This window comes from Vanellus vanellus (genome assembly GCF_965231255.1).
Source record: "Vanellus vanellus genome assembly, chromosome: 2".
Lineage (NCBI taxonomy): Eukaryota > Metazoa > Chordata > Aves > Charadriiformes > Charadriidae > Vanellus > Vanellus vanellus.
Window position 1 is genome coordinate 1371148 of NC_138906.1, and position 26167 is coordinate 1397314.

Genomic DNA, 26167 nt, shown 5'->3' on the forward strand with positions numbered 1-26167 from the left:
TCCCTGTGCTGCAGGATGCAGAACCAGGTGCTGTGGAGAGGTGAGGAATACTTTGGGAGTTCTCTATGCAGGGAGAGCATCTCGAGTGCTGGTTTTCTCCAGCGCATCGGTCTGAAGGCTGAGGCATGTGTTCCAGGGTCAGCTCTGCCCTGTACCTCTTTCTTCTCCCGCTTCTCACTTATTTTCTCCTTCAGCAAAGTCTGTTCTCACTCCTTTGCACACCACGTAGCCCCACACAACCACGATACAGCCTGGGGCCTCGGCACAACCACCACACACACAAAACTAGTCCGTGGTGGTAACTGGTTTGCAGTGCAGCGGCTCCTTTGGTTCTGGAGTGGCCTGGAGGGGAGAGCAGCTCTGGCCTTACTCCAGGAGGATGGCTGCATTCCTGGGGGATGCCCTGGGATCTGCAAGCTGTAGAGCTGGAAGCGGAGCAGGGTCTGCAGGAAAGGACTGGCTGTGGAAATGACACTTCCCCATAGAGTGCAGAGTCTCTTCTGCCTCTCTGACAATGCTGATAACGGCAGTGCTCTTGGGCTTTGGGGATCCTGGTGTCGCAGAAGACTTGGTGCAGAGGGGAGTTCTGCTGCTGAGGAGCCTGTTGGAGATCCTCACTCCAGTTTTTCATGGGCACCAAGCAGCTGTAGCTTCTGTTGGTGTCAGCCAGAGTGCCGAGTATTCAGCTTTTTGGAGGACCAGGCTCAGATTCCTTAAAGTTCAGCACCCAGGTGTCCTTGATACCACACCATTTCTGGGTGACATGAGGAGCGTAAGGCTGTGTCTGCTGCAGCGAGGACTTAACCTGCATGTCTCACCACAGGAGCTCCCAGCAGAAGCAGCATCCCATCCTCCCCAGTGTTCAGCAGCAGTGATATCATCATGTGTCAGCTCACCCACACCGTGTCCTGTGCCCACCAGAAGCCCATCACGGCGCTGAAGGCTGCGGCTGGACGGCTGGTCACTGGGAGCCAGGACCACACTCTGAGAGTAAGGCTTCCTCGGCTGCAGTGCGGGGCTGCTGCTGCCCTGTGCCTGCTGGGGTGCAGGTGCTTGTCCGTCCTATTGTGGGACAACGTTGTGGGACGTCAGCTTGTCTCGTACGTGGGCAGAGGGCACAGTTGACGTGTGTATGTGCACAGAGGTGGGTGAGTGTTCGGGGTGGTGTGGTTGGAGTCTGGTCCAGTGAGTTCCTGAAGCTCCCCATGTTCTGTTCGTCTGTCTGGATGTGGCCCCTTGGTGGAGTCAGGACAGAGCCCTGTGTAAGCTGTCTTCCCAAGCAGAGCATGAGATCCTGGCTGACAGATAGAACTCAGAGGGTTGTGGTTAGTGGCGCAGAGTCTGGTTGGAGTTCGTTAACAAGTGGTGTCCCTCAGGGGTCAGTACTGGGTCCAGTCCTGTTCAATATATTCATCAATGACCTGGATGAAGGGATAGAGTGTACCCTCAGCAAGTTTGCTGATGACACAAAACTGGGAGGGGTGGCTGAAATGCCGGAATGCTGTGCCGCCATACAGTGTGACCTGGACAGGCTGGAGAGTTGGGCAGAGAGGAACCTCAGGAAATTCATCAAGGGCAAGTGTAGGGTACTGCACCTGGGGAGGAATAACCCCATGCACCAGTACAGGTTGGGGGCTGACCTGCTGGAGAGCAGCTCTGTGCAAAGGGACCTGGGAGTCCTGGTGGACAACAGGATGCCCATGAGCATCCAGTGGCATCCTGGGGGGCGTCAAGAAGAGTGTGGCCAGCAGGTGGAGGGAGGTCATCCTCCCCCTCTGCTCTGCCCTGGGGAGGCCGTATCTGGAGTACTGTGTCCAGTTCTGGGCTCCCCGGGTCAAGAAGGACAGGGAACTGCTGGAGAGGGTCCAGCAAAGGGCTACAGAGATGATGAGGGGACTGGAGCATCTCTCTGATGAGGAAAGGCTGAGGGACGTGGGGCTGTTCAGTCTGGAGAAGACTGAAGGGGGATCTTCTCAATGCTCATAACTCCTTAAAGGGAGGGTGCCGGGGGATGGGAACAGTCTTTTTCCAGTGGTGCCCAGTGGCAGGACAAGAGGGAACGGGCACAAACTTGACCATAGGAAGTTCCATCTTAACATGAGGAGGAACTTCTTTGCTGTGTGGGCGGCAGAGCACTGGCACAGCTGCCCAGAGAGGTGGGGGAGTCTCCCACTCTGGAGCCATTCCAAACCTGCCTGGACGTGTCCTGTGCCACTGCTGGAGGTGCCCCTGCTCTGGCGGGGGGTGGGACTGGGGGAGCTCCAGAGGGCCCTTCCAACCCTGACCAGTCTGGGATTCTGTGATCCTCTTGCCTTAGGGCTGGGTAACCATCAACAGGGTTTGGCTTCTCGGGTGTCTCCTGTCTTCTCTTCGTCCCTTCCAGTGGCAGCTGTCCACTTCAGCCATGCGCGTTGCTTCCCTGCTCTGTCACTGCCCTACAGGCATCACCCTCTTCCCCTGCCCTTGACAGCAGCATCCCCTGACCTTGACAGCAGCATCCCCTGACCTCACTGTCCTGAATCGCTGACAGACTCCGACTCTGCTGTGAGAGGGGGATGGCAGCAAGGAAGATAAAGTGACATCCGTTGCTTCGTTAGCAAGAGTGCTAAGGCTCAGGTGGTATTGTCCTGCAGCACGGCTGGCCCACGGATGGTCACATCTGCCTCCTCTGCCCTGCAGGTGTTCCGGCTAGAAGACTCGTGCTGTCTGTTCACGCTGCAGGGTCACTCGGGAGCGATCACAGCTGTGTACATCGACCAGGTAAGGTGCCGCTGAGTCCGCACCTCAAAGAACATCCTCAAGTATGGCCGCTGAGCCACGGGTTCTGCCAGAGCTGGGACCCTTTTCTGATGTACATGCAGAGAAGTTGATGTGCACTTCTCTGAGGACGCAGAGGGTTCGCTGGCCGCTGTGATGGTGTGCTCCCCGTGTGCTGTACAAGCTCAACCATTAGTTCCTCTCCAGCCCCCTGCGAGTGCAGCAATCCCTTTCCTTGGAGGTGGTTTGTCTTCTTACCCTGTTTGCAGCAGGAAAGCCTCATTCCGGCTGTACCTGTGCTGCCGGGTCAGCTGTTCTGAACGCAGCTCCAAAGGCAGAGCCGGGAGCAGGGGCTGAAACATTCCCTGTGCCGTGGGTGTCCCCCCTCCCAAGAGACCGTCTGTCTCCCATGAGAGGCAGTGTAGGCTCAGCTGATGCTGCACTGCTGGGGCTGGAGAGTAGAGTGAGGCTAGGGACAGGGTCCTGCTGTGCCGTGAGCCTCCACCGAGGCTTTGTGTACCAGGAAAGAAAGAGGGCCACACCTGAGCACTTTACAGCTCTGTTAAATTAATTTAAGATTCTCTGCAGCTGGGAGAGCTGCTGGGCTGGGGTTTTGTTACCTCCAGCCTGCTCAAACACATGTACACAGGCAGGGAAGCCACCAAGATGGCTGTTCAGCTTTCTGTCCCTCGTTCCTGTGACCTCCTGCAGCCTGGGAGCGTGCCCGGAGCACTGGACATGTTTGCCTATGGAACTGGCCTGTGTGCTCAGCGGCTTCCCGTGTCGGTGGCACTGCGAAGCCCCGGGGTGTGATGGAAAGGGCACTGTCCGCCACGCGCTGAGGTTCCTGACCTGGTTCTGCCCGTGTCCTTGCAGACGATGGTGCTAGCGAGTGGAGGGCAGGATGGTGCCATCTGCCTTTGGGATGTGCTGACGGGGAGCAAGGTCAGCCACATGTACGCCCACCGAGGGGACGTTACGTCCCTCACCTGCACAACGTCCTGCGTCATCAGCAGCGGCTTGGACGATGTGATCAGCATCTGGGACCGCAGCTCGGGGATCAAGCTCTATTCTATCCAGCAGGTTGGTAGCTGGGGCATAGCCACAGAAAGGTTAAGGGTGCTCCTGTGCTTTTCTGGCCCCCACCAAACCCCGCAGCCCACCTCCGCTGGGCTTGTAGTCTGACGGGAGCTTGCTTTGGGAAAAGCTCCCCTGTTTGTAAATTTAACATGCAAGAGCTCAGAAAAGACCGATTCTTTTGCTTGGCCCAACCGCACCGTCCCACTGCAAGGCTCTGTGGCCCCATTCCAGCACGTGTGTGCCCGCGGGGCCGGGCTGGCAGAGGGGCTGCAGCTAAATGGCCTCTTCCCCGCCACGGCAAGGGCCGGCTGCCAGCATGGCACGGGCAGGCTGCTGCGGAGGAGTTCCTGCTGTGGGCTTGGCTCGCTGACATGCTCTTGTTGCACGCAGGAGATGGGCTGCGGCGCCAGCCTGGGCGTGATCTCCGACAACCTGCTGGTGACAGGAGGCCAGGGCTGCGTCTCCTTCTGGGACATTGGCTACGGCGACCTGCTCCAGACCGTCTATCTGGGGAAGAGCAATGAGTCGCAGCCCGCCCGGCAGATCCTCGTCCTGGAGAACGCCGCCATCGTCTGCAATTTCGGGAGCGAGCTCAGCCTGGTCTACGTGCCCTCGGTGCTGGAGAAGTTGGACTGAGGAGGAGGGGCAGGCGCTGGAGCCAGGGCTGAGCGAGGCAGGTGGGACGGGGCACCCGGGCCCCTTCCTTCACTGAGAGCAGCGCTGCGGGTGCAGGGACAGGGACACCAGCTCCATCGCCTCTGTCACCCTCCCTCCTCGTAAACTGGACTCTTGTCACCCAACAGTCTGCAGGGCCTGAGCCCTCCTCCCCGTTTCCAGCATCTTCCGCACAGTCGCTGGGGCTCCCCAGAGGTGCAACAGTCCCCGGGGAGGGGAGGGACACTTTTGGGGGGGGTGTGCTGCAGGGATGGACCGCTGACCTCTGCTCTGGCACCCTGCTCGGGAGGGGACAGTGTGTGGTGGTGGTGGCGGCGGCTCCCCAGAGCTGTATGGGGAGACTGAGCAACGGCAGCGGGTGCTGGAGGAGTGTTGGTGCCCTGTGGGAGCTGAGCTGAGCTGGACCCAGCCCCATCTCTGCAGGTTCCCAGCCCTCAGTATAGTGGGGTTGGAGTGGGGCTGTGGTGGGCAGCAGGGCCTGCAGGACACCCTGCAGCGGCCATCCCACCCCAATGCCTGCTCCTGGGGCACCGAGCACACCCTGCAGCCCTGGCCTGGCCCGGCAGCAGCCATGAGCGCAAGCCCCCAGCCAGAGGGGAGCAGCTGGGGGTCACCAGCCCTCGGGGAGGCAGGAGTCCCACCGGGGGAAGGATGGGGCTGAGCCCGCCTGGGCACTTGGCTTTGGCCTCCATGTGCCTTAGAGCGCGGGCTGTGTGCCGCGGCAGTCCCTGCCCTATTTATTTATATGCTGTATATATTTATTTATTATGGCAGGAGAGCGCGGGAGCAGCGCCCGCCCTTGCTCCACCAAGCCGCCGTGGCAGAGCCACCCTTCCTGCCTTGCTCCTTCCCTCAGTTTGCAGCAATAGCACCTTCTCCTCCTCCTCCTCTTCCTCCCGCTGCGGGGCCAGAGGAGGCTTTTCTCAGGTCAGGCCTGCAGCCCTTGCCCCAACCTCCCTGCGGGAAAAGGGGAGAAAGGCCCTTGGGGTGAGGGGGGACGGCCGGACTGACGCAGGGGGGAGCCAGGAGGGCTCAGGGCTGGTGGTGCCCCCAGGCACGGGGCTTCTCCCCCAGCGCTGAACCTTCCTCCAGCGCTCTCTTCCCTCAAGTAAACGCCGATGACGTCTGTTAAATTGAATCCTGGTGATTGTAGGGGCAGGCGGGGAGGCCCTGGAGGGACCCAAGGTGGGGGTGCTCCCTCGGGGAGCCATGGGGCAGCCCCTGCCCGGCCCCCCCCCCTCTGCCTCGGGTGGCCTTAGCCCAGCTGTACGCTTTGTACTGTACAGGGGACGCTTTTTGTACCAGATCGTGTTTTATAACGTGTATGAGGACACCTCCATTAAACGGAACTAACCCAAGCCTGGATGCGCCGCTGCCCAGCTCCCTCCTGCACCCACCACCTTCCCTCACAGCCCCCCCGGGCCCCCCCAGAGCCATGGCCAAGGGCAGGGCAGGGAGTGAGAGCGCCCCCCCAGCAGCTGCAGATCAAACTCTTTTATTTTAGTAGCAAAGAGCTGAAAAAATCAGTTCTAATTGGAGTCAAATAATGTGGCACCTGCCAATGTTACACCTGTACAAAGCAGAGGGACTGGGGGGGGTGTAGGGGAAGGCAGACCCACCCCCCCCCAGTGCACCCCACCCCGGGGGTGCCCCATCCACCCCTGCCTGGGGTACTTCCCCCCCCCCCCCCCCCCCCAAACTGGGGTGACTGGGGGGGAGGGGGGACAGCATCTGCAGGTGGTGGGGGTAGTGGGGCTGTAGTGCTGGGTCTAGGGGAACAGGGGCAGAACCCTCCTGCCCCTCACTCACGCCTTGTTGAGTGTCCAGAGCGGGTCGAGCATGCTGAGGGGGTCGTCACTGGGCCGGGGCCCCCGCAGCCCCTCACCCGTTTGTGCCTGGAGGAAGTTCTGCTTGTTCATCCGCTGCTTGCCCTTGAGGGAGGCGTCCAGGCTGAAGGCCTCAGGTGTGAGGGAGGCCAGCAGCTCCAGCGAGGAGGAGGGGGGGGCGACAGGGGGGGGCACCAGCTCCCCTCCGGGTGGCTCGGGGCTCTCCACCACGTGGTTGCTGCTCTCAGGGTCACCGGGCGGCTCGGGGAGGGGTGGCCCCGGTGGGGAGGGCTCTGGGGCACCAATGCCATCTGTAATGCTGTCGGGCAGCACTGGCATCACCTCTGTCTCAGCCGCATCCAGCAATGAGGGGGCGGGATCGGGTTCCCCGCTGACCCCTGCCGGCTTGATGCTCAGTTTGGCGATGGTGGCCTGGATGGAGCTGATGGGCATGTCCCCCCCCAGGACCAGGTCCTGGGGGTCCTGGTGGAAGTAGAGCTGTGGGAGAGAGGCCCCATGAGCCCTGGGGATTGCAGAATCCCCCCACCCCACCAGCACCCCCTGACCCTGCACCCACCTTGGGGGAGGCACTGTTGGTGGCCTTGGGGACAGCAGGGGCACCCACACCATGGCGGTGCAGCACCTGCTCGGCGTGCAGCAAGACAGCCTCATAGCAGAACTTGAGGTGGAGCTGCAAGGGGGAAGGAGGAGGAGGAGGACAGGGTGAGTCACCCCTATGAGCATCAGCCCACAGCCCCGGGGGGGGCTCCAGCCCCCTCCCCACAGCCTCCCTACCTTCTCCTGGAGCATGTGCTTGCGCTGCTGCCGCATCCGCTTCACCAGCTGGGGCAGGTCGGGGATGCCATTGCCGGCCTCCACCTCCTGCATGGCCGCATAGAGCAGGCAGAAGGCCCCAGTGCGGCCCACCCCAGAGCTGCGGAGAGACACCCCCAGATACCCCCCCAAGCTGTGATGGGCCCGAGGGGGGGGGAACCCCCCCCCAGCCCTAGCCCCCAGGAGTCTCCTCCCCTCCCCGAGCTCTGCTCACCTGCAGTGGACGACGACAGGGGTGTGGAGTGGGCGCTGGTGCAGGTAGTGGCCGTGCACCTCCTGGATGAAGCGCAGGAGGCTCCCCTTGCTGTCGGGCAGGCCCCTGGGGAAGGGAACACACTAATTAGCAGGGGGAAACACTCATTTGGGAGGGTATCCCACTCTCAACCCCCCCAAGAGGGGTCAGTGCTGCCCCCAACACCCTCCCTGCACTAGGGCTGAGGTCCCCCACAGGGGAGCAGCAGTTCAGGGTTCCATGGAGCCCCAGCTGGGTCCCCTCCCCCAGCTGCAGCAGGACGCCCATGCCTGTCCCCACCCTCCCCCCCACCCCAGGACCCCCCAGTGCCATACAGCTCCGGCCAGGAGGTGAATTGGAGATGGATGACGGTGCGCTTGAGGCTCTGGTCACGGTACTGCAGCGTGATCATCCTCTCCACGTGGGTGGGGGCGACCTTCAGGCTGGTGAGGATGAGGGTTATGGGTCCCTGCACCATGGGCTGGCCCCGCTCCGGGGGGAAGTACCGCAGTACCTTCTGCTGCGGGGAGGGAACGGGACGCACCGTCAGAAGCTGTAACACCCTGCCCAGGGAGACCACCTCCCTGTGGGGACCCTCCTGCCCCTCCCTGGTCCCCACCAGGGACACCAGAGCACAAGGAGAGGGTAACGGGCACCAGGAGGGGTAAGGGACGCTGCAGTCCCGTCCCTGGTGGCTGTGGCGAGCCCTGCTGCAGCCAGCTCTACTAGGGAAGGGTCTACCTTGTCCAGCTCCTGCTCTGACACCAGCATGACGACGACAGAGACCTTCTGCTCGTAGATCATCAGCCAGAAGTCAGCAGCGGTGCCCAGCAGCGGGGCCTGGGTGGCGATGATGGTGGGGCAGTAAGGTGAGAGGTCCTCCACCCTGCTGGCGTTGATGTAGTCGTCCTTGCCCGAGCGGAGGACGACGCGGTTCCTGTCATAGGGCATGATGTCCTGGTGCCGGTTCTTCATGGAGTAGCAGCGGGCGATGGCGATGGAGAGCTGCCGGGCGTCCCTTTCCTGGGCGTCCTGCAGCTCCTTCCAGATGGTGTCCAGCTCGGTGCCGCCGCCAGGCCCTGGGTGCTCCAGCCTTTCCACCAGCCCACGGAAGCGGTCGAGCTCCGCCAGCAGCCGCAGGACACGCTCCGGCTTCTCATAGGGATCATTCTCAATCAGCTGCACTGCCTTGGGCTTCTGCCCCTCCTTGGCGTCAGCCTTGGTGGGCTGCAGCAGGGGTTGGCCAACAGCTGCCTTGGAGCCACCGTGCTGGCTCTCAGGGCTGGAGGACAGGAGGTCGTCGGTGGAGGAGCTCTGCCGCTGGAAGGGGACCTCGCCGGGGCCCTGGGGGAGCGGGGCTGTGCCTGGCGTCAATGAGGGAGGGGGTCTCTGTGGCCCGGGCACCAGCGCCGGGGGCTGCATGGGCAAAGCCGGCTGCGGGGAGGGGGCCGGGGAGGGGACGAGGGGACCCTGGACCACCACCGTGCCCGGCATCTGGCTCAGGCCGGGGCTGGGAGAGGGGGGGACGTGGTGGGGGGCAGCCTGGCTGGTGGGGGCGTGCTGGGGGGGGCCCAGGGCCATGGTGCCGGGGGGGATCTGGCTGCTGGGGGGGGCAGAGCTGGGGCAGAAAGGCAGAGCGGGGGAGCTGGTGGGGACCGGCTGCAGCCCCCCCAAAGCAGCGTGCAGGGGGGGACCGCTCTGGCCAGGGGCCCTGGGGAAGGGCAGAGCCCCTGTGGCGGTGGGGAGCCCCTGCGGGGGCAGCTTGTCCTGCCCGGGGAGTTGGTAGAGCTGGGGGGTAAGTGGGGGCTGCCCCCCAGGGCTGGTGAAGGGCTGCTGGGCAAACTGGGGCTGGGTGGGGGGCAGCGGGGGCCGGGCAGGCGGCTGGTACTGCAGGGGGACCTGGGCTCTCCCCGGGGGGAGAAAGGGGGCTGGGGGGAACTGCTGGGGGCCCTGGGGCCGAGCCGGCATCTCCATGCCTGGCTGGAGCTGCGCTGCGGGGGTGAAGGCATGCGGGTGCTGCCCGGGGGGGAAGGGGTGCTGTGCCGGCTGCCTGAAGGGCTGCAGCCCCCCCTGGGCATAGGGGAAGGGGGCAGGGGGCCCCCCCGAGCGCTGCGGAGCCAGGAAGGGGCCTGGGGGCATGGGGAGCCGTGGGGGAGCGGTGCAGCTGGAGATGGGGGCCTGGATGCTATCCACCGTGGTGGTGGCTGGCCGGGTGCCTGGGGCCGGCTCGGGGCCACCCGCCGGTGGCTGGGCACCCATGGGTGCTGGCCCCAGGGCAGGGGGTGCGAGGGGGCCGGGTGCAGGCACCCCCGGCTGGCCCAGGCCATAGGACGCAGTGGGAGCAGAGCCAGGCAGGGGGCCGTGCTGCGGGGACGAGCGTGGGGGAAGAACGTGGGGCCCCACGAAGCCAGGCTGCACCGGGGCTCGCATCAGCGGGGCGGCCGGGAAGAGCTGGGGGGCAGCGGCTGGGGCTGAGCTTTGTGGGGGACCGGCCCCCTGCGGAGCAGAGGGCTGCAGGAGCTGCCCCGGGACCCCCCCGCCAGGGGGAAAGGGTCCCGGCGCCGAGGTGGGCGCTGCCGGCAGACGGTAGTGCCCGGGGAGGACGGGGGGCCCCGGGAAGCGGGCAGGGGCAAAGGGCTGCAGCGGGGCGCTGGCCATCCTGGCCGCCGGCAAAAAGGGCTCGGGGGGCCGCAGGCCGGTGGTCAGGGCGGCCAGTGTGTTGGGTGGCAGGCGGGCCAGGTGGCTGGCTAGTACGTCAGGTGGCAGGCTGCGCAGCTCCTCCGGCAGCTCCGGTAGCTCCGGCAGCACCAGGGAGCCCAGCAGCGGCAGGTCACCGGCGTCCAGCCCACCAGCTTCCAGCTCCAGCGGCTTCTTCTGCAGGGCGGGTTTGGGGGCCGTGGGCCGAGGGGGCGGCTGCTTCTTCATCTCCCTGCCGGGAGGCAGCAGGGCTCAGCGCGGGGCTGCCCACCTCCCCGTGGGGCACCGCACCAAAGGCAAACCCTCGAGCCACAGCCCATCACCCAAAGGTGCTGCCCGCCTCCCGGGGGGTGTCACACTGGGGACCCCAACCCCGGCTTTACATCCCCTCCAGCCCACGACACGCGTCTCTGCGACGGGCATGACACCACCTACTTCTCCAAGATCTGCTGCCTGTTGGCCTCGGCAGCTTGGCAGGCGGCCCGGGCTTTCTCCAGCAGTTTGGTGGCTTTGCCCTCCAGGTCAGTGTAGAAGTCCTTCCCCTCCTGCGATTTCTTCATCAGGTCCTCGTAGGCTTCATAGGAGGCCACCAAGGTCTGGACGGTGGTGTTCCACCTGGGGAGATGGGACAGACAGGCTGAGCGGGGATGTAACGCCAGGCCAAAGCTGGGTGTTCCTGCTCCTGGGACCTGGGGAACCCACTAGCGCCCACCTGGGACAGGCACCAGGGGCAGGACAAATAGCCATCAGTGGCCTCCCAGCAGTTGAACGTGACAAGGGACAGATTAGAGAAGCCGGTAGTGACCCCACATCTCTCCCTGAGGTCACTGAGGGCTGTTCCTGTGCACCCAGACCCCACCGGGGCACCCAGACCCCATTGGGGAATACTCGCCGACCCTGACCCTGGCCACCCACACGACTCACTTGTGCTCCACTTCTGCGAGGGCCTTGCGCACAGCTGCATATTTGACATTGGCATCCGTCAGGGCCTTCAGGACATTCTCCTGAGCAGCCAGGTTCTGCTCCAAGTAGACCTTGATCTGGTCATACTTCTTCAGCTGCTCCTCAAAGAGTTTCTGCGGAGAAAGAGGAGAATCTGAGGGGCAGCACGCGGCTGGGGAGGCTCAGGGGTAGGTTGGGACAGGGCAGAGCTCTTCCTGCAGCCCTGACTGGGACGTGTGGCACACAAAGGGGATACCCCAAACACAGCAGCTGGCACCCACCTTCATCTCAGAGCGGTCGGTGGTGACCAGTGAGGTGGTGATATCATCCTTCTGGATCATCTCACGCAGCTGCTGCTCCAGGGATGTCCGCTGGTCCCTCATCTCCTGCACCTTGGCTAGGATTCGCTTCAGGTTCTGCAGTACCTGCTTGTCATCTGGGGGACAGGGAGGGCTGAGTGGCCACACCAGACCCCGCCGAGCTCGGCCAGCCCCCCCCCAGGGCACAGCGAGACCCGACCTGGTGCACAGCACCACTCACCTTCGGTCAAGGCGGGTGAGGGCAGTGCAGCCCGGACCTGCTCCAGCGGCCCGCTGAGCAGGCGGAGGTTGCCAATGTGCAGGTTCATGGCTTTGTGGAGCTCGGTGTTGGTGAAGCTGGCCTTCTGGTGCACCTCCATGTACTTGGAGCACTCCTTGCTGACCTCGGCCAGCCCTGGGGACAGCGGTGGAGGGGACCCCTGGGACAGTGGGACCTTCCCGAGCAGCTCCTGCAGCTTCCGCTCCTGAGCCTCGTCCTCTTCAAGGAGGTCTCGGATCTCCTTCAGGGAAGCCTCCACATCGGTGAAGACTCCAGAGAGCACTGCACAGGAGAGACGCAGCAGTTGGCAAAGAGCTGAACCTGCTGTGAGCTCTCCTAGCCCCTGCCTGCTCCAAGCCTGAAGCCAAGAATCGATACAGCAGCCCAAGGAATAAATCCGGCTGTGGGTGAGCAGAGGAGGGAAGGATGTAACAGCCTGAGCACCTGGGTGCTGGGTTCACAGAATCCCGGACTGGTCAGGGTTGGAAGGGCCCTCTGGAGCTCCCCCAGTCCCACCCCCCGCCAGAGCAGGGGCACCTCCAGCAGTGGCACAGGACACGTCCGGGTGGGTTTGGAACGGCTCCAGAGTGGGAGACTCCCCCCCCCTCTCTGGGCAGCTGTGCCAGTGCTCTGCCGCCCGCACAGGAGAGAAGTCCCTCCTCGGGTTTAGATGGAACTTCCTATGGTCAAATTTGTGCCCGTCCCCTCTTGTCCTGCCACTGGGCACCACTGGAAAAAGACTGTTCCCATCCCCCGGCACCCTCCCTTTAAGCGTTGATAAGATCCCCCCTCAGTCTTCTCTTCTCCAGACTAAAAAGCCCCACGTCCCTCAGCCTTTCCTCATTAGAGAGATGCTCCAGTCCCCTCATCATCTTTGTAGCCCTTTGCTGCACCTTCTCCAGCGGTTCCCTGTTCTTCTTGACCCGGGGAGCCCCGAACTGGACACAGTGCTCCAGATGTGGCCTCCCCAGGGCAGAGCAGAGGGGGAGGATGACCTCCCTCCACCTGCTGGCCACACTCTTCTTGATGCCCCCCAGGATGCCATTGGCCTTCTTGGCCACCAGGGCACATTGCTGGCTCTTGGGCTTGTTTGTGCTTGGGAGATGCCCACAATAGGCTCCTCCGGGCAGCACTAACGCCCTTGGCTGCAGCCCCCAGGAACGGCACGGGGGGCCGCAGCCACCAGTGGGGTGACAGCTGGCCTCACCTGCGAGGAAGCAGCATCCCCCACAACTGGCCAAGAGGAAAAAAATGCTTTGAGCTTCAGGAATTTATATCGGCAAATCATCGGAGCTGCCGTTCCCAGCACCAAGACCTGGGAGGAAGCAGCACGCCTGTCCCCAGGGACAGCCCAGACATCCCCAGTGTGTCCCCCCACACGCCATATGTCCCTGTGTCCTTACCCTGCATGGACTGGACGAGATTCTTGACGGTGTCGGGGCGCACACTGAGCGCGGCACATTTCTCCATCAGGATGGGGGGAATGTGGCTGTACATGTCCAGGTTGTCCACGGTCTCGGGGTCCAGCTGCATGGAGTCCATGAACTGGCTACAAGCAGGAGAACAAACCCCTGAGCGATGGCAGAGCCCCCTCCGCCTCCCTGCAGGTCCCCCCATCCCAAACCGTGGCCAGCTCGGGGCACAGCAGGGCAGCATCGCCCCCGATGGCCTCAGCAAAGCCGCAGGGTGAATTTGGGGACCAGTCGTCAGGACTGAAACCCGCTGGGGGACGGGGTCTGCCCCAGAGCTGGGCAAACTGTGACTTGACAGTGCTCAGCGTGAGGGTAACAGACCAGGGACGTCTGCGTTCCCGTCAACGCCAGGGTGGGAAACCCGGCGAGGGGATAATTGGGACATCCCTGTGCAAGGGAACCCCCACTGCTGCTTGGGTCTCCAGCGGGGAGGAATTGGCCGGGGCCCCGTTCAGGTATGGCCCACACGTACTCCAGCACTTCGTTCTTGGCTTCGATCTTCGCCATCATATCTCTCAGCAGTTTGGCCTTCTCCTCGCTGCGATGGAGGACAAAAAAAAATCCTTTAGTGCTGTGACAGGAGTAGGGAAACCTCCACTGTAAGTCACAAGTGCTTTGAGCCATGCGGGAATTAGCCAGAGCGTCATCCATCCCTTTGAGGCTGGAAGGGAAGCTCCAGATGCCAGGAGAGACACTGGACAGGAGCCAGACACGAGGACAACTCAGGAACGCTGGTGGTTCCCCAAGGAAACCACCACGGCTGGTTTGGTGCCCTCCAGCTCCCTTCAGCCTGCAGAGAAGCTGAGCCGGGGCACCGGCTCCTTGTTGAGCTCAGTGCTGAAGATCTGCGTGGCTGTCCTGCTCCGGCCGGAGCTGTGCCCACCCATGCCATGTCCCAGGACACACCTGTACAGGGAAGAGGCCTCGTGGGCAGCCATGGGCACCAGCTTGGCAAATATATCGGGGCCAGTGACAGCCGGATCCGTGGGGTTGACGGGGAGGGCTTTCACCAACGGGGCACCTGGGGGTCGAAGACAGAACACATGCCTGAAACCTCCACGGGGAACTGATTGTTTCCAAGATGGGTCCTCCCACTCAGCACCTTCATTCCTGGCAGATCCCCAGAGATGGGGGATGAAGCCCCACCAGCCCCAGGGGTCCCGTAGATCTGCCGTGTGTCACGGTGTTTGTGTCCCCCTCCCACCAAGCTGGCAGGAGAGGGCACTGCCCATCCTCACCTTTCACAGACTGCAGGGTGTCCAGCGCGGGCACAGCTTCGTGGTAGATGAAGTCATTGTCCTTTTTGGCTGAATTGTACCTAGAAAAAAGAAGCGATGCCGTGTTGGTGAGGAGCAGACAGCATTCCCGGCTCCCTGAGCTCACTCCTGGTGGGGTCAGGTCCTGGATCTCTTGGGCTCGCTCCATGGAGAGCAAAACCCAAGTTCCACGGCAGCCACACGTCCCGAGAGCCTCAGGCAGCACAGGGTGCTTGGCTCTGTGCCTCAGGGGACATTGGGCACGACTGCTGCGGCCACCAGGCCTTTCTGACCCACAGAGAAGGAGGACGGTCACGCCCAGGGGTGCCCTGTGCACGGACTCACTTGCCACCGATCACATCCATGGTGAATCTCAGGGCTTCCTGGACGGTTTCGGGCTGGCCCTGCAGAGATGAGAGCGAGTTAGCACAGGCAGGGAGTGGGTATTGCTGCCACAGCGGCCGACCGCAGCCCTGGGTGCCACAGCCACAGCCCGAGCGTGCCCAGGAGCCAGCAGCAGCCTCTCCAGCCATCTCCCCTTGTGCCCCATAAAGGAACAGAGATGCCTGCAAGCAGCCCCAAATCCACCGTGTCCCTGTTTTCACATGCCGACCCTGCCACGGGGCTGTCCTCGGTTTCCCGAGCACGGCAGCACCAGCACCAGGGGCTCTGTGGGGTGCCCACCAAGGCGGCAGGGCTGAGCTCTGCAGACCCACGGCCCTTCTGGAGCTGTCCACATGACCCTGAACGATTAAAACCAAACCAATTCCCCCCTAAAACCCTGGTAGACCAAGTAGCCAATAGATCCCAGAGCCTTGGGCTTGGCTGGATGTCCCAGAGGGAAGCAAAGCGATGCTTTGGGAAGCCAGCACAGGTATGCCAACCTACTCATCGGCAAGAAAAACTTTTAAGCTGACACCAGTTGTCATCTTCTCAGTCTGGCATCCCATTGGCCTGAGCACAGCAACAAAAAACCCAATTAGTGTGACCAGACGGAGCAGCAACGCACCTTTGCCAGCTTGATAGCTTCGTTGAGTTTATCCAGAGCGCTCTGGAAGTAGATGACCTGCAGAGAGACCAGGAATTAGGCTTGGCACTGAAGTAGGCGCCCTTGCGTTGCACAGGAACACCACCACCCATCCCCGAGGGCCGCAGCTTCCTACAGCGTAAGGGGGCTTTCTGAGAACACCCAGAAACGCTGGCAGGAGGCAGGACATCATTGTTGACACACTTATGTCCCCAGAGCTGAGGATAGCCACTGTCACTAGGCATGACAATCTCTTCCAGGACTCAACCCTCCCAGGACAAGACCGCAATCCAGAGCCTGGACTGGATGGGATGGACTGACACAGCTCTGCTTACCCTTTCCCCAAACTTCTGCTGCTCCTCGGCCTGTTTTCCCATGTGCAGCTGCAAGAAAACACACATCGGTGGTGTCAGAGCTCCTTAACTCAAGGTAGATCTTTGAAAAGGGCAAGAAAACCCCACAGAGCAGCCAAAGCCCCTTCGTCGGTCGTGTTGTGGTGTGCACCACTCCACGGCAGGTGTGAGCAGCCCAAGCTGGGGTGGGAGCAAAGGGCAGGTCCCCCCATCGCAGCTAAGCAGCCCCCCAGTTGGTGTCCCCACTCACATGGGCCACAGCAGCAAAATAATAGATTTTCATTTGAACCAGCTTCTTCCAGTCTTTCTGGATCTTTCCCAGCAGCGAGGCTGTCTCCGAGTTCTCCAGCGCCCTGCAGGCCTCTTTGTAATAATCCACCACCTACAGAGAGACGGATGGGTGCTTGGAAACTCCCCCCAGAAAGCCGGATCCCAGGTGGAACTGGGAGCAGCAAAGGAAAGGAGGATTCACCGGCACCAGCGCTTGTGCCTCAAGGCCTCAGATCACCCAGTCAGCACAGCAAAACGGCTGGTGGGAAACTCCCAGACGCATTTCGGGTCACAGCGATGGACTACTGACATCACCATGATAAACCTACCCCACACAGAGGGTTGGACACAATGGTTTGGGTTGGAATGGACCTTAAAGATCATCTTGTTCCAAGCCCCACCTCCCACCAGACCACATGGCTCAAAGCCCTGTCCAACCTGGCCTTGAACACCTCCAGGGTGGAGGTGATCATCTCCAGAGCCTTCTCTGGCCCCGCTCCACCAGCTCCATGTCTCTCCTGTGCTGAGGCCCCCAAGCTGGAGGCAGCACTGCGGGGGGCTCTCCCCAGAGCACAGCACAGCAGAGGGGGACAATCCCCCCCTCTCCCTGCTGGCCACGCTGCTGGGGATGCAGCCCGGGATGCCGGGGGCTCGCTGGGCTGCCAGTGCACATTGCCAGCTCATGGACAGCTTTGCACCCCCCCAGCACCCCCAAGTCCTTCTCAGCAGGGCTGCTCTCCATCCCTCCATCCCCAGACTGGAGGGACACCTGGGGTTGCCCCCACCCATGTGCAGGACCGTGCACTTGGCCTTGTTGAACCTCATGAGGTTCACACTGACCCACCTCTCCAGCCTGTCCAGGTCCCTCTCGATGGCATCCTGTCCCTCTAGAGCATCTTACACTCTCCTTTGAGGAGCTGGTGGTTGTGCTCACAGCCCAAGGTGACAGCAGCACCCCGTACCACTGTTTGACTGCACTGACACTGTGCTGGATCCAGGACAACCTCCCCAAGCTCCCAATCCCACATGGGATCAGGGCTGTGCTGGGAACAGCAAGTGCTGAGGCAGAAGGGGCCGGAGTTCAGCACAGCAGAGATTGCCCTGGAGCTCACCTGGGCGCTGATCCGGGCCACGAGGAAACTCTTCCTGTTGTCCAGCATGGACTTCTCCAGGAGACACTCCTGCGCCTGGCCCTGCCAAAGACAGGAGGGGAATATTCAGTATCGCCTATACCTTGGGACATCCCCCTGTATCCAATCCTGTGCCAGGCCACGTCTCCTGGCAGGACCCAACAGCTACAGCCCTTCTTGAGGGGTCATAGAGCACAGTAAACACCAACCCCGAGGGACATTTGAACAGCCCAGGACGAGCAGCACAGCACAGCGCCTCCCGTTTTCCCCACTGCTTCCCAAAACCTCCTTCCGTCCCACAGGAGGGAGCCCCTCTTGCCTACAGCAACCCCAACCCTACAAACAACAAACCCCCTGTGGAGCACTGGGGGTCATGTCTCGCTCAGCTCTGACCATTTAAGCGGCACCTCCTCCCAAGGCATGCACAGAGCTATCCCAGTGTGACCAGTGCCCCGGTGGAGGCAGAACCCAGTTCCTACCAGCATGAGGTTGATGTTGAGGTTGAGGATCTGGTGGCTCATGTCTACGCTGTAGGAGTGGGGGAAGTGATCCCGCAGGTAGGTAAACGCCCCGGCAGCACACTGGAAATGGGTACAGGAAACCTTCATGCCCTGAGCGGACAGAAGAACACGTGTCAGGCACGCGCAGCCCTCCTCCATGCACACCAAGACAGCCGATGTCCATAGACAGGTGCTGCCAGATGTGATTCATGGAGAATCAGCCAGACTGGAGAAGCAGTGACCTCCTTTCACACGGAGGCGTTAGGGTGATAAACCCCAGTTCAGTGGGGTCAGATGTTCCCCACACTGCTCATACCACAAAAAATGATCTGTGGGCTAGAGCCCCTCTGCTGGGAGAGTTGGGGTTGTTCAGCCTGGAGAAGAGAAGGCTCCGGCCTAAAGGGGCTCCAGGAAAGCTGGGGAAGGACTCTGGATCAGGGAAGGGAGCGATGGGACAAAGGGGAATGCTTTTAAATTGAAAGAGGGGAGATTTAGATGAGGTATCAGGAAGAAATTCTTAACTGTGAGGGTGGTGAGACACTGGCCCAGGTTGCTCAGAGAGGTGGTGGATGCTCCATCCCTGGAAACATTCCAGGCTAGGTTGGACAGGAATCTGAGCAATCTGATCTAGTGGAAAGTGTCCCTACCCATGGGAGGAGCATTGGACTAGATGGCCTTTAAAGGTCCCTTCCAACCCAGAACATTGTATCTTTCTATGCCTCCCCTGAGACCCCAAAAACCAGCTGCCACAAGGCTGGAATGAGTCCCTGGAGTTCACGGGGCTCTAAACAGCTCGATGACCTCCTGTAGCCAGGCAGACCCCAAGCTGCGCCAGATCTCTCCCCTCCTGGCCCTACATGCTGAGGGTGGAAGGTCAGCTCGGCCGGCAAGCAGGCAGAGCCTCGCTGGAGCAGGGATGGCAACAACGGGGCAAGGAGGGACACAACCAGGAGGAGGTGGCTCCTTGTAACACTCTATAGCGATACTGGGTCACAGCAGACATCCAGAGCTGGTAGAGACACTTGTAACAACCCAGGTTATGGAGAAGTTCTTGGTGCTACCAGCTTGTGGCTGTTACCACATGGAAGAGAAAAAAGTTTTGAGGGATTGTTACCTCCTCGGACACTCTCTTGTCCATGGCGCCCAGCATGGAGTGCAGCGCACCTGCGGAAAGAGGACGGCAGCTCAGTGGGGCGAGCACACCCTGCCAGCCCCCGGGCACTGCTCCCAGAGACCGGGTGTCTTGTAGTGGTGAAGCCTAAATTTGTGGCAAGTTGGCCACCGGCGGCAACCAGCTGGATCTCTGTGCCAGCAGGACGCAGGGAACCTTGGCACGCAGGATGCCCATCTCACAGGGCATCAGTGCGAGACTGCACATGCCAAGTCATTCAGCACAGGGAAGTCCCAGGCTGGAAATCCTCAGTATTAAAAAGTGAGTTTCTAACACCCTCACGGTTGAACAGATGTGATTCTACCAACTTCAGGGAGCAACCAACTCTTGAAAGGGGCCCGGGCACCGCATCGGCTCCTGCTGTCTTGGGCTGAGCTTGAGCTAAACCGCTTTGCTCTGTGCGCGGTCGGCTGGGAGAAAGCCATCGGCTCCCGAGCCACAGCGCAAGGGGCAGCCGCAACACCAAGGATGGGAGTGTTTTCAGCTGCATTAAGTGTCCAGGGGCTGAGCATCACCTTCCCTTTGGAGCTACCAAAACAACCCCCACTCTGAGCTGTGATTGGCCACAGCTGGAGAGCAAGGGAGAGGGGACAAAGGTTAGATTTGCTGCTTTTACACCCATTTGCTGCTTTTGAGGAGATGGGGTGCTGGATGAGCTGGAAAAAGCCTGACTGTGGCTGTCACCATGCCAGAAAGGGCATGCCCAGTGATAGGACAAGAGGTGACAAAAAAAACTTGACCATAGGAAGTTCCACCTAAACCTGAAGAGGAACTTCTTTCCTGTGAGGATGGCAGAGCACTGGCACAGGCTGCCCAGGGAGGTGGGGACATTCCAAACCCACCTGGATGCTGTCCTGTGCAACTGCAACTGTGCAGAGTATGGCCAGCAGGTGGAGGGAGGTCATCCTCCCCCTCTGCTCTGCCCTGGGGAGGCCACATCTGGAGCACTGTGTCCAGTTCGGGGCTCCCCGGGTCAAGAAAGATAGGGAACTGCTGGAGAGGGTCCAGCAAAGGGCTACGGAGATGATGAGGGGACTGGAGCATCTCTCTTATAAGGAAAGGCTGAGGGACGTGGGGCTTTTTAGTCTGGAGAAGACTGAGGGGGGATCTTATCAGCGCTCATAACTCCTTAAAGGGAGGGTGCCGGGGGGATGGGAACAGTCTTTTTCCAGTGGTGCCCAGTGGCAGGACAAGAGGGAACAGGCACAAACTTAAGCATAGGATGTTCCATCTTGACATGAGGAGGGACTTCTCTCCTGTGCGGGCGGCAGAGCACTGGCACAGCTGCCCAGAGAGGTGGGGGAGTCTCCCACTCTGGAGCCATTCCAAACCCGCCTGGACGTGTCCTGTGCCACTGCTGGAGGTGCCCCTGCTCTGGCAGGGGGTGGGACTGGGGGAGCTCCAGAGGGCACTTCCGACCCTCACCAGTCGGTGATTTGCAATGCCACAACGCGAAGTCAGCCTCGTCAGTGCAACCTCTGACCGAGACACAGGGCAGCGCACGACCAGGGTGTGCTGAGACTAGGAGGAAAGGAGAGGAGGCTTCTGACAAAAGCCAAAAATCAACGTCTCATGCATCTCTGACGCTGAGCACCCAGCTCTGCAGGCAGCACAGAGGAGGGGAAGAGGCACAGCCGGGCTGAGCCATGGCTGCTGGTGGGACCAGCCGGGCCGTGGTGCTGCCTGCCTGCTCCGAGGAAGGCTGACGTGGAGCTCAGAGCGAAGGCTGGGCAGAGAGGAGGGACATCCCTCACACCCAGGGCAGCGGGTCCCTCAGGCCCTTACCCAGGTTGTACAGGATGCACGCCTGCTCGTACTTGATGTCCTCATGAGTCACCGTCTTGCCTGAGAAGATCTCAGTCCTGCGAGGAGAGAAGCCTGGTTACCGGCTGTAGATGGAGGTACTGGTGTTCATGGGCACAGGCCACAAAAAGGATTTGTCAGGAGACGTGCTCCCTTAGAGGTTTGGAGAAGGTACCCTCCTGCCTGGTGTCATGCTGGACATCAAACCAAGGTGCCAGAGGCAGTGGGAGCTGGTGGGACAGCGTGTCTCCATGCAGTGGGCTTGTTTTGGCTTTGTAAGCACACAGACACCCCGTTTACAGACAGCCAAGCAACTCTGCCACCCCAGGGGATCTCAGCACTGTCACCTTGCATGGTGACACTGTGCCGGCTCTGCCATGCATCTCCTCAGAGCCAACTGTGTTGCCTTACGGCTTGGCTTAGATGTTCTGCCAGATCCCCAGAGCAGGACGCCATTTGCCAAGGGGTGCTCAGGACATCCCAGTGCCACCCAGGTGCAGCTGCTGGGCTTCGGGGAGGAGCGTATCGGATGCTGGTGAGGGACGTGCACAGGGAAGAGGGAACAGTTGCTGTTTTGGGTCAGCCTCTGCATTTCAGGAAGTTCCTGTTGGGAACCGATCCTCCCATCTGCAATGCCCGAGCCCCACACTGGTGACAGGGTACAGGGAAGCTCTTCCTCACCATGCGATAGGGACCGCTGCCTCCTGCTCAGCACCCATGGGGATGCGGCTCTGCAGGTAGTGGAGTTGGCCGAAGTACTTCCGCAGCGTGCTGCAGCCCTCAAAGTCCCTGGGCACATTGACGGCACTCTGGAGAGGAGAGAGGAAGAGGAAGAGGAGGCTGCTCTGGGGACAGGATTGTGCTCATGCACAAGGTGCCAGGCAGGAAGAAGAGCCTGCCTGATTTGCGGTGAGATCTGCAGGCAGGAGGGGACAGCCAGAGCCGGGCATCGGCTGGCTCCCCCGGGATGAAGCAGCCCTGCAGGAAGGAGCAAGGCCTCACGGAAAACACCTGCGTAACACAGCTAGAAAAACAGGTCTGTGCGCCTAAAAATGAAGCTGGAGGGGGCCACTTTATGGATCCAGAGCAACCAGTTCAGGGAATAAGAATCTCTGCTCTCCCCAGCACAGGCTCCTAAGGGCAAAATAAACAGGGGGAATTTGGGAGCAACTGAAACAGAGGTGTCCTGGAGAGGGCACAGGACCCGCTAGTACAGCAAAGCTGTGCTGGGATAAGGAAGGGAAGAGCAGGAGAACCCAGAAAGGTTTCCCAACCTCCTGCTTCACGGTTAAGCCCACAGGCAGAGGCCAGAGTTCCCCAGAACCTGCACTGGGGGTGTTTAAGCACCCACCCACCTCTGTGCCTGTTGGAAGACCACCGCTGTGCTTTGGAGCCGCTGGTGAGACCACCCCAGTGCCAGCAACACAAGTTACCCCAGCTCCACCCTGTGCGTCAGGCTTACAGCCTCGCTACTAAACCACGGCACGGCACAAACTGGCACCGGTCCCGGCTAGGGGAGAGTCTCTGACCATCTCCAGCCTGTTTTACCACCCATATCTCAGCTACCAGCTGCCGGGGGCTGAGGCCATCTCTAACCAGCTCAGCAGCCCCCAAATTCATGACCCCAGTGACTAACACAAGTATTCAGGCTCTGGAACTGAGAGCGAAGGGCTGATTTATTCCATGTGAAGACCTCAGGCACCAGCCTAACCACCCAACAAGGAACTTGTATTCAACACAAACCTCCCTAAATCCAGGGAAGCGAGCACAGCAGAGCCTCAACATCCAACCCCAGGATGCTTCTTGGGAAGCCAGAATCAGCTGGGGAGCCCATGATGAGGCCTGGCTGCTGATAGCCTCATCCGTGGGCCACTGGTGAGGAAGAAGAGCAGCTGGGCAGCCCCAGTCCGAGGAGGTGGTGGGAGCTGGCACACACACCCTCGAGCACAAAGCAGGCGATGAACCAGCTCCTCCCAGTTTGGCTCTGGCAGGTCTCACTGGGGCTGCCAGCACTTCGGGACAGAGCCCGGCTTACCTGCCGGAGCAGCTCCAGCTTCCGCAACTCCTCATTGTAGTTCTCTGGGTTCTCCCCATAGTTCTTCAGAACAAACTGGAGGGGGAAGAGAGGAGTGAGAACATGGCCCTGTCCAACACCAACAGTAACCTTCTCAGCCCCAGAGCTACAACCGGTGGCCCTCCAGAGAAGTCCAGGAGAAGCCCCCGCGGCAGGTAGGGCAGCATGAAGGGGCACGCACTGACTCAGGGCCTTGTATCTCCTGGTTCGGAGCTTGTTTGCCCCCCAAAATCCCCCAAATCTTGTCCAGCTCCTGCTGAACCTCAGCTTAACGCAAAGCCAGGGCACAGGGTCCTGCAGAGACAATAGCCAGGGGACAGGCACCGATCTGGCACATGCCAGGAGCTGATGGGGACCTCAGAACTGGGGTGGAAAAGATGGAATCAGGCAGCTGTAAGGTCCCGAGGAGTAACCAGTGAACGGGACAGACCAAATTGAAGTCCCTCCGGATTCATGCCCAATACCCCTCTGTACATGAATGAAATCAGAGCCCCTGCACCCATCAGGGTGAATGTCACACAGAAAGGCAGCTCATCACAGCGAGGGCCAAAAGGGAAATGAAACAAGTTAGTGCATGCTGACACTGAACAGCACGGCGCTGCAGCCCCCGCTGGAGGCTCCTGAGTCACCGTAGAATGGAGCTGGAGCCCGGGCTTGGCCAAAAATGCTCCGGTACCCCCGAGAAAGGCACTCAGTGATGAGTTATATCTCCCCACTGCTGTGGAGGAAGCCATAGGGATAGAGCTCCCCAAACCTGCTTCTAGCGAGGGTTTTAAGATCCCTCAGATAACAGTGCTGTCAGCAAGCGTAGCACTTCCCAAGTGTGGGCAGCTCTGGATCCTCTAAGGGTCCGGGCAGGAATTCATCCAACCTTCCTAGCAGCTGTGAGGGAGAGCTGGGGACCAGCAGCCCCACTCTATGCTGGCTCAGGCAGACACCAGGGGCTTGATTCACCCCAGCAGCTTGCCAGGCTAAAGGAGGATGGGGACATTTGAGAGGCTGCCCACACCCTCTGTCACCCCATGGGACCACTGGCTCCGGCAGGCAAGCAACAGCAGGGCCGGAGCCACGCCAATGGCCGCCGCACCTTGTCCTGGCTGGCACGGCATGACTCAGCTCACCGATCCTGCAACACCTTCCTCCTGGCACAGGGACATCCCCACCATGCTAACACTGCTGCCGGGGTCCGACAGGACACCAGTCCCCAAAAAACAGTGGGGTGGGAAGTGGGTGGTGACACAAACACAGGAGAAACACACACACCCCCATCCTCCTTCCACATCAATAAATCATGATTTCCATCCGTAGGCGGCACTAGAAAACGCCAGTCATAGGTGGAGCTTGTTTACAGCTGGTTAATTAAGTACTTCACCTCCCTAAAGCCATCAGTTTGATCCCTGCCTGGGTGGCAAGGGCAGGTCACGTCCGCCGTGGCCCTCAGTGGTCACTGGCAAAGAGCCCATCACCTTGCACCCACCGTACTCTTAACCTTTCTCTGTCGGCGCCACGAAGGGACAGGGGCTTTTAATTGACTGACAATCAGTCAGCCTCAGCTGTTGGCAGTGGGAGAACCAGCTCCCCCCTCCTCACTTCCCTCTTTCTACAGGAGATTGGAAGTAAAGGAGAAGCTAGGGATCAGTCATCCCCGGCCTGGGGCTCCTAACAACATCCGCCACAGCATTAATAATGGCAGAGGCCAGATCGGGCAGCAGGACTCAGGGAAGTGTGGCTGCAACACTGGGAGCCTGGAGTCAGCACAGTCACATGTGGTGGGGACGGACTTGCCAACTCACCGCTCGCCCCTGAGGTGGCTGGGGAAGGCTCTGCCCAGGATGGGGACCGCTCCAGGGTCTCCCCCTTCCCCAAACTCTGCCCAATCCCAGCAGCATCCGCCGATCCCAGCCACTAAGGAAGGTTCAGCAACCCGAGGAGGCAGCAAAGCGAGCGGGGCCAAGCCAGGGGGCCATGACTCCCTGACGCACAGCATCCCCCATCCCCAGATATAGCTCCCTGCCACACCAGTGCCCCCCAAAAATCCCTCACCCCCTGCACTCCCCTTTCCTGTGCACCCCAAGACTCACCACACCTCAGACCCTCCCCCACCCCCCCGCTGGAGTCCCCAACCTCCCCCTGCCCCACACTCCCCTCACACACAGACAGCCCCCCCCCCTTCCCCCAGAGCCCCTCACACCCCTCATGGATCCCCTGACTCACAACTCTCTGCCCCACACCCCAAGCATTCCCCTCCCTCACAGACACCCCCCCACACACAGACTCCCCTCTCCCCCTCCCCCAAGCACCCGCCCCAGACCCCACACACCCCTCAGACCTCCTCTGTCTCCCTCCCCACTCCCCCATACGCTCTCCCCTCTCACAGAGCTCCCCTCCCCCCTGCTCAGCCTCTCCTAAAGACTTCCCCTGCCCCCAGACCTCACCTCTCCCCCTCTTCAGCCATCCCAAGCATTCCCTCCACTCACAGACACCCCCTTTCCTCCTCCCGAACCGCCCAAGCACTGCCCCCCCCCAGTCCCCCCTCTCGTCCTCCTCAGCCTCTCCTAAGGACTTCCCCCACATCACAGACCTCGCCTCTCCCCTCTTCAGCCACCCCAAGCATTCCCCCAACTCACAGACCCCCCTCTCCCCCTCCTCAGCCTCTCCTAAGGACTTTCTTCCCCCCCTCACGGACAACCCCTCTCCTCCTCAGCCCCCCCAAGAACTGCCCTCTCTCACAGACCCCACACACCTCTCACAGACCCTCACTCTCCCTCTCCCTCTCCCTACCCCCCCAAGCACTGTCTCCCCTCACAGAGACCCCCCTCCTCCTCCTCAGCCCCCGCCCGCCAAAGGCCTGCTCCCCCTCACAGACCCCCACGCTCCCCCTCCGCACCCCCTCAAAGCACTGCTTCCCCTCACAGACCTCCCCCTCCCTCACAGGCCCCGCCCCGCCCCTGACAGGGCCCTCCCGCCCCCTCTCCGGGCCCCTCGGTGGCCCCAGCCGCCTGCCCCCGACCCCGGCCCCACCTTCTTGACGGCGGCGTTGAAGGCGAACTCCCCGGCCTCCTTGAGGTCGAGCCAGATCATGGGCATGCGGGGCACGGCCTCCATCCCGGCCTGCGCCCGCCGGAACCGCCCGCCCGCCGGAACCGCGCGCGGGGCCTCACGGGAAACCGAGTCCTCCCGTCGCCCCGCCTCTTCCGGTACCGCCTCCCTGAGGCGCCGTTCCCATGGAGACGCCCCGCCCCCACGGGCGTGGTTCCCATGGAGACGCTCCGCCCGCCTCCTGAAGGCGGGGTTTGTTGGCAAGGCGACGCCCCGCCCCCTGAGGCCTGGCGAGGGTTGTTCCCATGGCGACGCTTCGCGCGCTGATAGGGGGAGGTGGCTGTATCCATGGCGACGCTCCGCCCCCGGGGAGGGGTGTGGACAGGCAGTTCCCATGGCAACGGCCGCCCCCAGTCAGGCCTGGCCCTGGTGCAGGCCCGAGGTTGGCCC

General features: G+C 61.4%; 2 protein-coding genes across 2 annotated transcripts in view; one reads left to right on the forward strand and one right to left on the reverse strand.

Annotated features, from left to right (window-relative positions):
* The window catches only part of SCAP (SREBF chaperone), a 70142-nt gene extending 64279 nt beyond the window's left edge, over positions 1–5863 (forward strand). The window contains exons 20-23 of the mRNA XM_082479169.1: positions 824–990; positions 2680–2760; positions 3634–3840; positions 4228–5863. Coding sequence (XP_082335295.1) covers positions 824–990; positions 2680–2760; positions 3634–3840; positions 4228–4473 — 701 coding nt within the window. The 3' untranslated portion in view covers positions 4474–5863. The remainder of the gene's footprint in view (positions 1–823; positions 991–2679; positions 2761–3633; positions 3841–4227) is intronic.
* Positions 5864–5991: 128 nt separating this feature from the next.
* PTPN23 (protein tyrosine phosphatase non-receptor type 23) lies at positions 5992–25789 on the reverse strand. Its single transcript, XM_082499002.1, has 25 exons — positions 25700–25789; positions 22640–22714; positions 21286–21413; positions 20587–20663; positions 18745–18794; positions 17610–17741; positions 17113–17193; positions 15981–16112; positions 15713–15760; positions 15360–15416; positions 14696–14754; positions 14333–14412; positions 14001–14115; positions 13567–13632; positions 13026–13171; positions 11584–11904; positions 11325–11479; positions 11026–11177; positions 10537–10716; positions 8146–10333; positions 7740–7924; positions 7387–7491; positions 7134–7272; positions 6916–7029; positions 5992–6836 (listed from the first exon to the last, which is right to left on the reverse strand). The coding sequence occupies exons 1-25, from the start codon at positions 25781–25783 to the stop codon at positions 6318–6320; spliced, it is 5388 nt and encodes a 1795-aa protein (XP_082355128.1). The 5' UTR covers positions 25784–25789; the 3' UTR covers positions 5992–6317.
* Positions 25790–26167: the final 378 nt, after the last annotated feature.

Coding starts and splice junctions, on each gene's coding strand:
- PTPN23 (XM_082499002.1), bottom strand. CDS start 25,783: ATGGAGGCCGTGCCCCGCATGCCCATGATCTGGCTCGACCTCAAGGAG. Junction 17,742..18,744: donor ACAAGAGAGTGTCCGAGGAG/GTAACAATCCCT, acceptor CTGTCCGCTCAG/GGCATGAAGGTTTCCTGTAC. Junction 6,837..6,915: donor CCAACAGTGCCTCCCCCAAG/GTGGGTGCAGGG, acceptor TCTCTCCCACAG/CTCTACTTCCACCAGGACCC.